The 15197-nt window shown below is 41.0% G+C and overlaps 1 protein-coding gene across 3 annotated transcripts in view; it reads right to left on the bottom strand.

Moving 5' to 3' along the window:
* LOC122813941 (zinc finger protein 883-like) overlaps positions 1-11060 on the bottom strand; it is a 145421-nt gene extending 134361 nt beyond the window's left edge. For all 3 annotated transcript variants that reach the window (XM_044086484.1, XM_044086485.1, XM_044086486.1), the window contains exon 1: positions 10871-11060. In XM_044086484.1, coding sequence (XP_043942419.1) covers positions 10871-11027 — 157 coding nt within the window. In that variant the 5' untranslated portion in view covers positions 11028-11060. The remainder of the gene's footprint in view (positions 1-10870) is intronic.
* Positions 11061-15197: the final 4137 nt, after the last annotated feature.

Raw genomic sequence — 15197 nt, 5'->3', positions numbered from 1 at the left:
CAACTGGGTAGAATACCATAGCCAACAAGGAAGGAGGATAAAACTAGATTATGGTGTGTTTAGGATCCCTTGCAGTACAGCAGTGGCAAACCCTGCTCGGGATCTGGAATATAGAGGCAAATTGTAATGCTTGGCAAATGTATGCACGGAGGTCCAAGTAGCCGCCTCAATAATGTCTTTGGTTGCCACTCCTCGTAAGAAGGCTGTGGTAGTGGCTGTTGCCCTTGTAGAATGAGGTCTTATGTTCTGTGGAATTGGTTTTCCATGGAAGGAGTAACAGAATCGTATGCAATTTCCTATCCATTTGGAGATTGTCTGTTTGGAAATAGCTTTTCCTTCCCTTCCTGTTGCATAGGCTACAAAAAGTTGGTCAGTCTTTCTGCTACTTTTGTTCTGTCCAAGTAGTAGCGTAGCTGTCTATGTACATCCAAGGTATGCAATATTCTTTCCCTCTGTTTTGTGGGTTGGGAAAGAAGGTAGGAAGGTGGATTGCCTGGTTTAAAGACACTCTGGATACCACCTTAGGCATAAATGTAGGATTAGTCCTCATGGACACTCTATCTTGGTGGAAGATTAGGAAGGGTTGCACTGCCATTAAGGCCTGTAGTTCTGAAACCCTCCTTGCTGAAGTAATTGCCAGTAGGAAAGCAGTTTTCCATGACAGGTGTTGTAGGTCTGCTGTTGCTGCTGGTTCAAAGGGTGATAGTGTCAATTTTTCTAGCACAAAGTTTAAGTCCCAAGCTGGTAATGGTGGTTTCCTTGGAGGTTTTACATTCTTGATTCCTCTGAGGAACTGCCTGAGCAAAGGGTGAGAAAAACAGGTGGATCAAAGCTGTATTCTGCTGAAATAGCTGATGCATGTATCTTGATGGAGGAGTAGGACAGGCCTGAATGAAGAAGTTCGGCTAGGTACTCCAGAATGTTAGGCATATCTATGTTTGACACATCTTTTCCTCTTTCAGTACTCCAAATGACAAACCTTTTCCATTTTCCAGCATAGTTTCTTCTTGTTGAAGGTCTGCATGCTTCAAGAATAATGTCTCTAACTCTTTGGGAAAGTTCTGGATTAGCTGCTGCTATGTGATGTTCCATGCAGTCAGTTGCAACGTTTTTAGGTTTGGATGTATGATGCTGTAGTTGTTCTGAGTTAACATCAAAGGCATCAGGGGTATTGGCCACATATTGTTCGAGACATGCTCCTCAGCAGTGGGTACCAGTGTTGTCTTGGCCAGTTTGGAGCTATCAGGATTATCCTTGGACGTTCTTCCTTGATTTTTAGTAATACCTTGTGTATCAAGGGAAGAGGTGGGAATGCATATGCTGTTAGGCCTTTCCAGCTGAAGGAGAGCGAATCCACTTTCCATGCTAGTGGGTGGAATGTCCTTGTGCAGAACTTTTTGAGCTGGTGATTGGTAGGTGATGCAAATAGATCTATCTGAGGCATTCCCCATTTCTTTGAGATGGTCTTGAAGATGTCCGGGTGCAGCTTCCATTCGTGGGCATCCGATGTGGTTCTGCTTAATATGTCTGCTAGAGTATTCTCTTTTCCCGGTACAAATATTGCCTGTAACTGGATGTTGTAGCTGAGTGCCAGGGTCCACAGCTCCAAAGTCATTCTGCATAGGGGTATGAATGAGTGCCTCCCTGTTTGTTGATGTACCACATGACTGTGGTGTTGTCTGTCCTTATCATCAACTGGCCCTCTTTGAGAAATGGTCTGAACTTTTGGATTGCCAGTTTTACTGCCAGCATTTCTTTTAGGTTGATGTGCAGGTGAAGTTGATCCTGTGTCCACAATCCTTGCACGCATTTGTCCAGCATGTGGGCCCCCCATCCTAGGTCTGAAGCGTCTGTTGTGATGGTCTGGCTTGCTTGACATCTGCGAAAGGGTAGCCCTGGGTTTGACTGGCATGCCTGAGCCCACCATAGGAACTCCTGTTTTAAGCATGGAATTAGTGGGGTTTCTGTTTCTAGGCTGTGTCTGTGTTGAGACCATAAATTCTTTAGGTACCACTGTAGTTTTCTCATATGTAGTCTGGCAAGTGGAACCAAGATTATGCATGATGCCATGAAGCCCAAGGCCTGCAGTACTTTTCTTGCTGTTAACTTGTTCAGTTTTGTTAGTGCCAAGAAGTAAAGAGGGAGTTCTTTTTGTTTTTCCTTTGTTAGGAATGCCATCTGTTTTACTGTGTCCAATTCCGTGCCCAAGAATGTCCTTGTTTGGGATGGTATCAGCCTTGACTTTTGTAGATTGACTGTGTATCCCAGTGCTTGCAGCAAGTAAATGACCCTTTGTAAATCTGTTGTCAGCTTGCTTTTGTTGTCCCCTTGTAGCAGGCAGTCGTCTAGGTATGGGTAAATTTGAATTCCCTGTAGTCTGCAATGGGCGATTACTGATGCCAGGCATTTTGTGAATATTCTGGGCGCAGTAGATAAGCCAAAGGGCAATGCTGAGAATTGATAGTGCTCTGATCCTGCAAGAAATCTGAGGTATCTTCTGCAGATTGGTCGAATGGGGACGTGCAGGTATGCCTCCTTGAGATCTAGAGTTACCAGCCAACACTCCTTGCCCAGCATGGGAAGAAGTTGCTGTAGGGTCAGCATTTTGAATTTTGGGACAATGATGTATGTATTTAAGGCGGACAGGTCAAGAATTGGTCTCCAACTTTTTTCCTTTCTTGGAACTAGGAATAGTCTGGAGTAGAATCCCTTTCCTTGCTCTGCTGTTGGCACTCTTTCCACAGCTCTCATGTTTGCTAACTGCATTATCTGTTGTAGAGCCTCTGTTTTTTGATTTGGCGGTAGATTTGGCATTCCTCTTTTGACTGGTAAAGTGTGGAAGTGGAACCGGTAACCTTGATCTATGGTTTGTAAAATCCACTTGTCTTTTGTTATATAGTGCCAGTTCTTTGAAAATAAGGTTAATTTTCCGCCTAGAGGAGCTGCTATTTGTTCCCTGGTAGGCGGATTTAGGTTAAGTCACTGTGGTTGAGTTGATGTAGTGGCAGAGGTTGTGTCTGTGCCTCTGTTGTTACCTTGCCACTGTCGTCCTCTGTAGGCACCTCCCTGGATTGGTTTCTGCCTCTGGAACGTCTATTCCTGCCCCTTTGAGGTCTTGTGGAGTCAGGAAAGGACCAATTTTTGGCAGGCCAGTTCCTGCTAAACCTTGGGGTTGAACCTGCAAGAAATCTTTAACCGTTTGAACAGATTTTGCCTTTTCTTCCATTTTCTTCATAACCTGCTGGGCAGGTGTACCAAACAAACTTGTCTTATCCATAGGAGCATCTAGCAACTTAGCTTTAACATGATCCGGTAGAGCTTGCTCCTTTAGCCATGCATGCCTTCTTATCACTGTGCCAGTCATGGCTGATCTAAATGAAGCCTCCAGTGCATCATAGCCACATTTTAAGGAATGGTTACTAACCTGTTGTATGTTATTTACCATTTCTAATACATATTTCTTATCAAGAGATTCATCAGTGGTTAGCTTTTTAGTTAACTGATCAAGCATAAACTCTTGGTATTGTATCATGTGAAACTGACAATTTAAAGCTCTAGCTGAGAGAGTAGCTGAAGTGTAGACCTTTTGCCCCATCTGTCTAATGACCTTGCTTCCCTTTCTGAAGGAATAGGGTTTTTGCTATGGTCGCTACTGCCTTGGGACCCTGGGATATAGTTTACGGGTCTGCAAGTGGGGCCTTGTAAAGGTGGTGATGAGTGTCTGGCACCCTGTAAAATCTGTCTGGTTTGGCAGGGGCTGGAGGTAAAGAATCTGGTGCGGAGCAGACATCATTGAAAGCATCATCCACCACAGAGAGAACAGGAGGTATAGCTAAGGGCCTGTGCTGTGGAAGGTGCAGAAAGGTCCTAAGTCTTTTCTGGAGTCTGAAAAATCCTGTTGCTGCCATTGGAACTGCTCTCGCATGGCATGTTAGCTTTCTCCAAAGGAGAATTCTTCTGGTGGGGAAGCAGTTGGAATGGATTCTTCAGCATCAGAGTCTTCAAAATTGGAGAAAGGAGCCTCTGGCTGATCAGTTATGTCTGATTCATCGGCAGACTCATCAGAGGACACTGGCTCAGGGGGCTCTGCCCTAGGTCTCTTCTCTGGGGCTGAGAGGCCCTGTCTGGGTGAGATTGAGATCCTCTAATTAATGAAATTAAATCTTCTGCCAGAGTAAGCATTTGAGAACTAGAGGAGGGCCTGGTTGTAGGGGGTTTAACAGGCACTGTTTTAGTAGTCTTTGCTGCTTTAGCCCTGGCGAAGGCCTTAATGGACATGGCTGCTGGAGGCCTAGCAGCACCACGTGCTGGGGTAGAGACATCCAAGGGAATGGTGTCTGATAAGTCAGTGGCAACCACCGTAGTGGATAAAATTTCTGAGGCCGTTTCAAGAGTGGTAGCAGGGGCCTCAGTTGTAGAGATAGATTCAGCTGTACTTTGATCAGTTTTTTCGGTTTCGGCCGAAACCGAGACACTCGCGGTTTGCTTAACCATGGTTTCGGCTGAAACCACGGACCGCGAGTGTCGGTCTTTATCTTTGCGTTTTTTGGCAGATTGGGTAGTCGGAGGATCCGACGGCATAATGTACGCAAAATCAGAACCGAAAAACTGTTCAGCAAACTCCGACCGACGCCTAAGCGTTCGTCGGTTGAACGGCACAGGCGAACAGGCTGCTACGTCGTGGGCTGGGCCTAAACAAGGCAGACAATAAGAGTGGAAATCTTTATGAGGTATTTGTTTCCCACAGGTTAAACAATTATTAACTTTTTCTGACATCGGCTGAGGCAAGAAAGAGTCCCCAACGGGGTACTTAGCTTTAGAAGTCTTCGAAGTAGTATTCGGTAGAAGTAATCTCTGGATCCGACCGACCGGCACTTGCGAACAGCTTCTGCTTCGGGCGCCACGCGGCAAGAAAGACTGAGGAAAATGGCGTCGGCTGATGCCTTTATACCCGAAGACCAACAGAGATGACGTCGGGTGAAGTGCGACATCAGCCGAAGCCGGACCCGGACTTTGGAATCCGGCCGACTGAAGGGCTGCCTGACGACAGGACAACCCAGTTGTTATGACTGCAGATGCATCCATGAAGGACATCGTGGACATAACTGTTTTGTTTATTATTGTCTGTAAAAATGGTATGCCTATGCAAATGTCATTGTCAATATGAGACAGCTTAGTAAAGAAGGAGGATGTAATTCACAGTCTGTGATGTACCTTTAAGAAGTATTCCAGTCAGTGGGCATGTGCATATAAGTACTGAGCGCATGCAAGCAAGAGTGCCATTTTGAGTGTGCAGCCAGGGTGAAAGCATGCATGTGTGTAGTAGTCAGTCAGTTAGTTATTTTAAGTCTAATGTTCCTGCTATCCATCCTGATGTGTTTGTATATAATAAACTACTTAAATGAACACCCAAGCCTCTTCCTCTTATTCATATGTATAAGATGAGACACATATATGTTGAACATTCTGGGGAAAATGAGATGACACCAAATTGTAGTGTCCAGAACTGGTAAGGACAGTCTCTGTCTCCAAAAAACACAGGGTTCCTATTAGAACACTGAAAGCCGAAAATAGCAAATGACCTAAAGGTTGGAAACGCCGTATCTCAATCTGCTTCTTGTGAAATTGCGGTACAGTGAGGATTGGAATATTTGCCCTTTTCTCCCTGTAGTACAATCTCAGAGTTGGTCTATAGATTTAGCAGGGGGTGTGGGGGCACAGCCCCACACAATAGTGTGTTTGAGGTGTTGCATTTGCAAGCTTTAGGTCGTTTGTGTTTTTGGATTTTTGTTTTTCTAATACAGACCCAAAATTCAGATATCTTCTGGATTTTTTTGCGATGCATATGTTAAGACATGTATCCTGGAGGCCTACTAAGTACATCCATCTTCTTCTGCCAGACAGGAAAAGAATAAATGTACAGACTATTCAAAAATGTTTCACAGACAATGTATTTATGTCACTTAAACACAACATTATCTATTTTATAACACTAAAAAGAACCAGAACCAATTACTAGACTTACCTGGTCTGGTTGGACCTTCTGGATGAATCTCTGGTTTAAGAGGCTCAGGAACTCCATTCTGCCGTTATTATTTATTTTTATTTATTTTTTTTGATGGAGTGTGATGTCTGTCAGGACAGAAAATGAGGGAACTGGGGTAAAAAGGAAGAGCACTTTGTAACTCATGGATATAGCTGTTTTCATGTACCTGTCTACAGTTGTCTCTTTCAGTAATGACAGGTGGAGGAACAAAGGACCACTGATTATTACCAAAAGGGAGCAGCCCAGCATGTCCTCTGGGTTAAGGTTGGTAATATACAGGTAGACAAAGGCTGCCTGATGGTTACTGAGGATTACCTTACATTGGGGCACACAACCCCTCAGGAAATGACTTTGGCTCTTCATGTTTTTCCCAGAATGTTTACTGTCAGTTCCTAAACCACATGTGATGAGGCCTCTCTGCATTTTAAAATTTTCCTCTCAAGAAACTGAAATTTAGCTTCAATAGAAGTGACAGACTTCTACTCCTTTTTCACAGTCTCCGTTAAAGACTTTACTTCCACCCCAAACAGAACTGGTCCTTGGAACACGGACTCATTAGGTTAACTCTGGCATGCTCAGTAAAGCTGGTAAAATGGGCCATGCAATCTGGTCTCAGCCTATGGCCCATAGCAGGGTTCTGATAGCAAAGAAAGAGTGTTCTTAGTCAGCAGTTACATGACAAACAAGATAAAGCAGGACAACATGAGTTGGTGTTAATGGGATCACATACAAGAGTGACCAACGTGCATCTGAGGTAGACTTCCTCCTGGTAAGGGGTAGAATCAGTGATTGCAATGTCATCTCCAGTGAAACAGTAGACCCAAATAAACCATTGGTTGCCGCAATCACCAATAAGCAGTGGTCTGTAAAGGCTCAAAGGTCAACAGGGACTAGGCTGAAGACCTTGAAGTTGGCTGGAGAGGAAGCACAAGAGGTGAAGGAAATACTTAGCACTCTAGTACTTCAGAAAGAGGAGAAAGTAGGTGGGAGTTGAGAAGAATGGCAGCACCTCAATACCAAGTGCAAGGACTACAGAACAGATGTACAGCCAAGCCAGTTATGGAAATAATATACATAAGGAAAGCTGGCGGTGGAACACAGAAGTTGAAATGGTGATCAAAGGAAAAAGGAGTGCAGGAAAAGTGAGAGATGGGAAAGATGGACCAGAGTAAGGAGGAATATTGACTGGCTAAAAAAAGGCTGAGAGAGGAGTTGTAATAGTAAAGGCCACAACATCAGTGGCTTTCTGCCAGCTTCGGGAAAGTGACTCAGAGAATGACACCCTATCAGGCTGCAAGGCAAAGACAGAAAAATAAAGATAACCATCATACACCCTTCATAAAGGGTGCCAGCAACTAACTGCTCACCAGTCCACAGGACATCAAAGGCAGATGGGAGGAGTACTTCCAGCTCCTCCTAAATGGAACAAAATAAATAAATCTGTACTGGGCTAGATACTGAATAAGATGAAAGCAGAGGAGAAGCCTGCCCTAGAATTAGTAAGAACATCACTAAGAAAATTGATGTTAGGAAAAGCAGCAGGCTCAGGTGAAGTCATGTTATATGTGATGACCGTGCCCTGGCCCTGCAATCAAGAAGCCTCAATCCTCACCATTAACACCAGGGAGGGCGTCTCATGTAAGATGAAAGGATAACAAATACACACAGTAAAGTACATTTTCCCTTAAGTGCACACAGAGATCACAGTCAGTCTGGGGCTGATTGCTCCCTTGCTCTCCAGGTCCCCAATAAGACTCCCCACTGGCACAGCTATAGGATCCAGATCTCAGCCTAGTTGGCAAGCCAACCTCCAGTACCCTCTCTGTCCCACCAGTGCTTCATGTCCCTGCCCAGGTAGCTGACACACCACACACACTTTGAGATAAGTATTTATACAACTTCACAGACACTCCTGGGAAAGGGAGACACAGATTCTCCAGCTCTGCCCCTTTACCCAGAATATACAGTGGTAATTTCTGCCACCACCAGCTAATACTTATCAGCTACTCAAAGGCCCTTAAAAAGGTGTCCAATTATTACTGTGCAATATTATTATCCAATTGGTAATATGACTATTCAGTCTAAGGCTTATTAGAGTGGCTTATTACAATAAACTCTAGAAATATGCAATGCACTCTAGAGCTTACTTATCTCTACACAAACCAGTCACAGGTAAAGGTTTTTAAAAATATCTAATAATAAATAATTAAAACACAAGACAATATTACTATACCACAGTGATATCTTAGAGCTCAGAGATCACACAGAAACTTAAAACAATACAGTAGGAAAGTTATGATATAACAGAAAAAACATTTGTCTAACTTTCTTCTAAGTTTCTAGCTATTACTACAAGAAAACATACTTCGAAGACACTACTTACATAAGACAACAGGCAGAGTGCTGATAAGTGGGATATCAAGATCAAAATACTCACAGTCTCTCACTCTACAATAGTTTTTAAACTCACTAACAAACAGCTCTGCTAGGCCCTCCCAAATGACATCATTTTGACACTTAGGTTTTCCCAGTATACACATTACATCATTTTGACACTTAGTCTACAGTTTCCAGGCAAAAAGGCTACATTATTTAGCAATCTAACACCTTCTCAGGAAGCTGCAACAATAAAAGACATTTCATATGTACACTCTAGCAATTATTCCTTAAGTTAAGACAATAGAAAGAATGTGTTCAGCCAGCTGCTTCGGCACCACTATTTAGATCACATGAGTATACAAGACATAATTTTACTTCAAAAGAACAGATGTGAAATGCTTGGCTTAGTTTTCCTTACAGCAGATGGCAATATTGCAACAATCTTGAAGTTTACATTTTGCAGTATTTTCTTTCATTTACGAACACAAGCCTGTATTTTACATTTATATATACAAATGCTAGAATTATGTATCAAATTCTATTTGACTAGGCTGGCAGCCTTCACCCATCTTTTCCCAATCTTCACAGTATATATGATAACAATGTTGAGGGAGTTAGAGGAAAAATGGTTTCTGAGAGTACTTGTAGCAGTACAGAGAGAAAAGTATATTCCAGTTGACAGGAGAACAAGTATTCTAGTGTCAGTGTAGGAATACAAAGGAGATCTTTACAACTGTGAACAGTACAGAGGTATCAAGCTTCTGATACTCTACAGGAAAGTTCTAGATGGCGTGTTTGATAAACTAATATGCAGAGCAGTAGAAAATAAGATGGGAAATGAGCAGTTTGGATTCAGATCAGATGCAGCACAACTGACTCAAACTTTTATAGTGAAACATATAGTTGAGAAGAAACTAGAGATGAGGAAAAGATTCCATCTAGACTTCAAGAAAGTGTATGACAAGGTTTCAGTAAACTGATTTGGGAAGTCCTATGATGGTTCAAAGTCCCAGAAACATCAGTGGAATTAGTGCAGGCTATGTACAATGTCCCAGTGAGACAAGTATGGACAGTGTTCGGAGTCAGACAGGGGTTTTCAGAGGGAGTGGGTGTGCATAAGGGTTCATCTCCTAGCCCACTGTTGTTCATACTTGTGATGGACTACATTAGTAAACACATGTGATGGGACAGATCAAAAAAGCAGCTGTATGCAGATGATGTGGCATTCCAGGCAGACTGGGCAAGAACTTCAGCAAATGATAGGGGAATGGAGTATAAAACTGAAGACACACAAGACAGAACTGAATAAAAATAAGACAGTTGTAATGGCAGCAACTGAAGAAATCCAAAGAAGCTGAGAAATGAGACAAAAATAGGTAGTACAGTATAAAAACAAACAAACAATTAACATTGAATGAAGACAAATTGAATTAGAATATTAACACCTAAGGAGACTTAAGAAAAAATACCAAATATATGATATTTAAGGGAGAAGTATAAATTACATAAAGGGTTATTTCACATAAAAAGAACAAATGATTAAACTGGTGTGATACAAAGGATAAAAATCACAGATTTAGTTTAAGAAGGTGACAGTACCATACCTCTCAAAATCTTAGCGCAAGAAATCTAGACAATGTCATGAATAAAAGTGGAACAAATGCCCAAAAAATAGGGACCATTTTTAAATACTGCTCTTACAAACTTAGAAACAGGTTTTGCATTAGCATGATTTTTCTGAAGGGTATAAAGTCTGAAACTCAAATGTCTGTCATTATTTTCTAACTTTAGTCTTTAATGATTTACCATTAATTTACCAGAAAGCCACAATTGTATGCAAAATGGACCATAAATATGAGGCAGAAATCTGGATATTCTGCGAAAATCTGTACAGTTGAGAGGTATGGCCAGTAACCATAATAACCTAATGAAAGGAACTTATACAGTACACATAAAAAGGTTTTAGCTATATTAGAAATGCCATTAATTATGAAGAATGATCATCTGTGACTATATAGGTTCAGTAAAGAGAAATACTACCTGTCGGAACCATCTGTAAATAAAAAAGGGGGCTGAGATCACCCCCAGTACAATGTACATATTTCAGAATGTGCATATGATTTCTGCTTTATAGTTCCCAGTCCAGTGTTCCGTCCCAGCCTCTGGTTATGGTCTCTTTGAAGTCTGCATATTTCTTCAGTATTCCTGCGAGCTCTTTCCAGTTACTCCAGTTTCCTCCAACCACTTAAAATATGGTGATTCAACTGCTTCTACAAACTGCTGATTTATATTCACATACATTTGTCTTAATGGCTGCAAATTGTTTACAAGGGACTGGTTCATGAACCATGCTAACTATATCAGACATTATGACATAGCATTTTAATTTTGCACTCATAACTCTCTGAAAAAGATATCCCTTCCTAAGAAGGGGTCTACACTTACCGATAGAAATTAAGGTTTCATAGTTCTGTGCCATCACTTCCCTGTGAAGCTCCTTGTCTTGTTTTCTTAACATCTTCCACTCCTCTTCTGAGAAAGAAATAGCAACATCCTCAAACAATACTGGTACCTGATATAGATAAAAGGTGTGTTTCAACATTTTTTTTAGAATAGTACAACCGAAAATCTGCAGCATCTTCACTAGGAAACACAAGTAGTCGTTATTAAAAAGTCTAGCTACTGTGCAAAATATGTAACATTGGTCATGGATTATCCAAGAGTGAATGCTCACCCACCCCCCAACCCCCATTGATAATTTAGGTATTACCATGTTAAGGCCTTACAGGCCATCTTGTTGCATAGACTTCAACACAGTATTATAGAATTCTCCTGGCAAACCAACAAATCTAATTCCTTTCCTGGTACTAAATGTATCATTGTGGATTCACATGGTTCTTAAAAACTGTCCCTTAAGGACATTCCTAGTCACATGACCAGGGTTCATGCTGGCTTTATGTAATAAAGCATTCCTTCTGCATTTGTTAAATCTTTTACCATCATCAACTTTAATACACATATCTAAAATTTCTACAGATTTATCAGAAACCTGATGACTGAACTTCAGAAACATCATGTTACCATGAAGGTAATTTAGAAAACCAGTCAACTCATCTAAACTGCCAGTCCATACAAAAAACACATCATCCAGAAATCTCCTGTAAAAATGAAATACTGTGTACAAAGGTTATTGTTGAAAACATGAACTTGCTGCAATTGGGCTAAGATAAGGTTAGCGTAGCTGTTGCACAAGCCATGCCCATAGCTACTCCAACTCTTTGGAGAAAAAACTCAACACGAAATATAAAAACATTTTAGGCCACTTTCAGCACACAGTGTAAAGAGTTGGAAGGTAAGCTTTTTAAATCCAAATGTTTGCAGTGGCAGAGGCTTCATTTGGAAGCAGCTATTCACCATAAGGTGATTCCACGAGGCCTATTTGTCTTAAAATGCATACTTATGGCACTCAGTATCCCAATTTACTCAAACATTGGCAGTCATTAAACCTTCAGGTTAGCACTGATTAAATGCGGTTACTCATTGGCCATTTTTATCGATTGAAACATTGATAATAAAGGAGATGCGGACTTCACAGTTTGAGATTGTGAATACATTTGCACTGAATATTTATAGAACCAGTTTGGATGATTTATATGAATATGTGGTTATGTATGAGAAATGGCTGCAAGCCACTAAGATTAAGAAACTTCAACGGGATTTACAAGATTTTAAGAGTGGATATGTTTTCTCTTGGCCCAGGATAGTTTGGGTCATGGCAATGTAAGCAACACCAACATTGCTATTGTATACACAGAGAAAGCTTCCACTTGAGCATCTATGAATTTGGGCAATGGTAATGCCATTAGAGAGTCTGCTTTTATGACTCCGTCTACTTCTGCTTCATCAAGTAATATAGTCACTGCTTCTTTTTAAATTCCAGCCCCTTTACTCATAGACAGGGATTACAAGAGAGGACATTCAAAGAGTCGAGTGAGGAATGGGCATGTGCCGTAGCTCAACCAACCACAGACATCAATGGGGATGGTAACTTGCAACGTGCTATAAAATCAAGTGGGTTAGTTTTTAATATTTTTTCTTTTGAACTGACTGATGAACAGATTTTAGTCATCATGTTTCTGATAAATTTATAGAATTTTTAGATGTGTGTATTAAAATTGATGAAGGTAAAAGATTTAACACAGGGATTTATAGAAAACCATGTAGAAAGAATGCTTTATTACATAAAGCCAGCATGCACCATGGTCACACGACTAGGAATGTCCTTAACAGACAGTTTTAAGAGACATGCAAATCCACAATGATAATATGGAGTTGCAAGTTACTTTAAGTAAAATGAAAGAAGGAATTCTTAGAATGGGGGTACAGTGTAAGTGATGTAGACAAAAGCCTAGCAGAGGCTTGGTCTGTTTGAGATACGGTGGGGAGACTATATTTCTCAGATTCAGCTGAAGTAGCAGCTGTGGTACCTGAACAGACTAGTAAACATTCTAATAAGAATAGGTTTCTCCTTACTTATTCAATCAATACTAACATTACTTGTGAGGCTATTAAGAAATATTGGCCACTTTTATTAATTAACTCGAATCTTAGCAGAGTTTTAGATGATAAACCCCCATTTTTATTTAGAAATAATTTGTCACTGAAGTCACAGGTGTGCTATAAGAATTTTTAACAGATTCATTTTGATGCGTCAGACAGATGCGGGGCATTTCAGTGTAGACTGTGTAAGGGTCGTCAATATATTTGGAGTTGTACCTCTCTGGTGCACTCACAAACTAAGCAAGAAATTACTTTAGATTTTTATTCAGATTGTAAGACCAAGAATTTAATATGGTATGCTAAATGCACAATGTGTGAAGCATTCTGCATCGGGAAGAACAATAGAATGTTTAAAAAAAGGACTCTGGTACACATCTGGACATACATAATCAGAAGAGCATGAGTGCATTAGCTCAACATGTTATGGAGAATGGCAGCAGACACAGTTTTAAGTTTCTTGCATTATAATTAGTGTCTGAAATTTGAGGGGTGGGGACTTTAAGAATATCACTGAAAAGAAGGAAATGAAATGGATACTTCTTTTAAAAGGAAATGTATTTCCAGGGATAAATGAACATGTATCATTAAAGCCAATTCTTAGCCTTGGCCCATTAAATATTAATATTTAAATGTCAAAGAGGTGTGTACCTTTTTCATGATATTATTGGTTCTGATAAGTTTTCCATGTGATTATTTTAATATTCATGTTTCAAAAGGGGTGTGTTCATGCAGCACATCTCTACTGGCCAGTTCCTTGCTCCAGTGGGCTGTATTTTTGGAGTGGAGCATTTTTTTCTTTGGAGAATGATTTTTTTAAATGTTTATATACATGTCTGAGTGGTTTGTGTAACTTTTTTATATGGTCTGAAGAAGCCAGTTTGTTTTCCGCAAAAGTGCTTACCTTTTTTATTACTGAAATTTATTAAAGTTTTAAGCTGTGGTGTTCAGCACTCCAGTTTTTTTTTATTTTACATTTTATTGTAGGCAAAAAAATACATCCTAGTCCATAGTATGTGTGCACTGTAAAATTATCCCAAGGTCAACAGTGTTATAAATCACTTAGACATCAAGATGGGCCAGAAAGTACAGTTGTCTACACTTACCATAAAAGTACAGTTGTGTACCTACCATAAATGTAGATGTTCGAGTGTAGTCACAGTTGCAGTCATTACACTTGGGGTTATCCTGCTGGCAGGCAACCCGCAGTCGGCCCGAGTTCCAAAGTCTTGGTCCAGCGTCAGTTGCTGTCATCTCTTCCCTGACGTCAGTGTGCCAGGGGTATAAAAGTTGCAACTGATGCCATTTTCTTCAGTTTTTCTTGCCCCAGATGTGAGGTGCCCCCAGATAGGAAGGCTGGAAAGATAAAATTATGCCAAAAACATGCATATATTACTATAAACATTTCCTTCATCTCCAAGCAAATACACCACATAGGTAGTATAGAGATGAGAAGCACAGAAAAGTTCCAGCAATGAAAAAAGGGGGATGGTGGGTAACCTGGACTGCAACAGCGAATACACTCGAACACCTACATTTATGGTAGGTACACAAATGTACTATGTTCATCGTGTTTCACTGTTGCATTCATTACACTTGGGTAGAATCCCAAAGCTGAGGTTGGGTGGCTGGGTCTAAATTGGATTTGGAGAGGCTAACAAGCCCTGCAGAACTGCAGTGGCAAAGCCTGCTCTGGATTTAGAGTAGAGGGGTAAGTGGTAGTGCTTGGTGAAAGTGTGCACTGAGCTCCAGGTTGCAGCTTCTAATATGTCTTTGGTTGGTACCCCTCTGAGGAAAGCTGCTGAAGTGTCTGCTGCTCTGGTAGAATGAGGCCTAATGCCCTTAGGCACTGATTTGCCATGTTGTGCATAACAGAAGCGGATGCAGTGTCCTATCCATTTCGAGACTGTCTGCTTTGTAATAGGCTTTCCTTGTGATCCTGCAGCATATGCTACAAACAGTTGCTCAGTTTTTCTGAAAGCTTTTGTTTTATCCAAATAGAATCATAGCTGTCTGTGTATATCCAAAACGTGCAGAAGTCTCTCCCCTTTATTCTGGGGATTTGGGTAAAAGGTAGGTAAATGAATGGTTTGGTTTAAGGCCACATTGGAGACCACCTTCGGCATGAATGTTGGGTTTGTCCTAATAGACACCCTGTCCTGATGAAAAATGAGGAAAAGTTCCACAGCCATTAATGCCTGTAACTCTGAGGCTC

Source organism: Protopterus annectens, chromosome 10.part0 (genome assembly GCF_019279795.1).
Source record: "Protopterus annectens isolate FY-2018-M chromosome 10.part0, PAN1.0, whole genome shotgun sequence".
NCBI lineage: Eukaryota > Metazoa > Chordata > Ceratodontiformes > Protopteridae > Protopterus > Protopterus annectens.
This window is presented reverse-complemented; position numbering and strand designations above follow the sequence as displayed.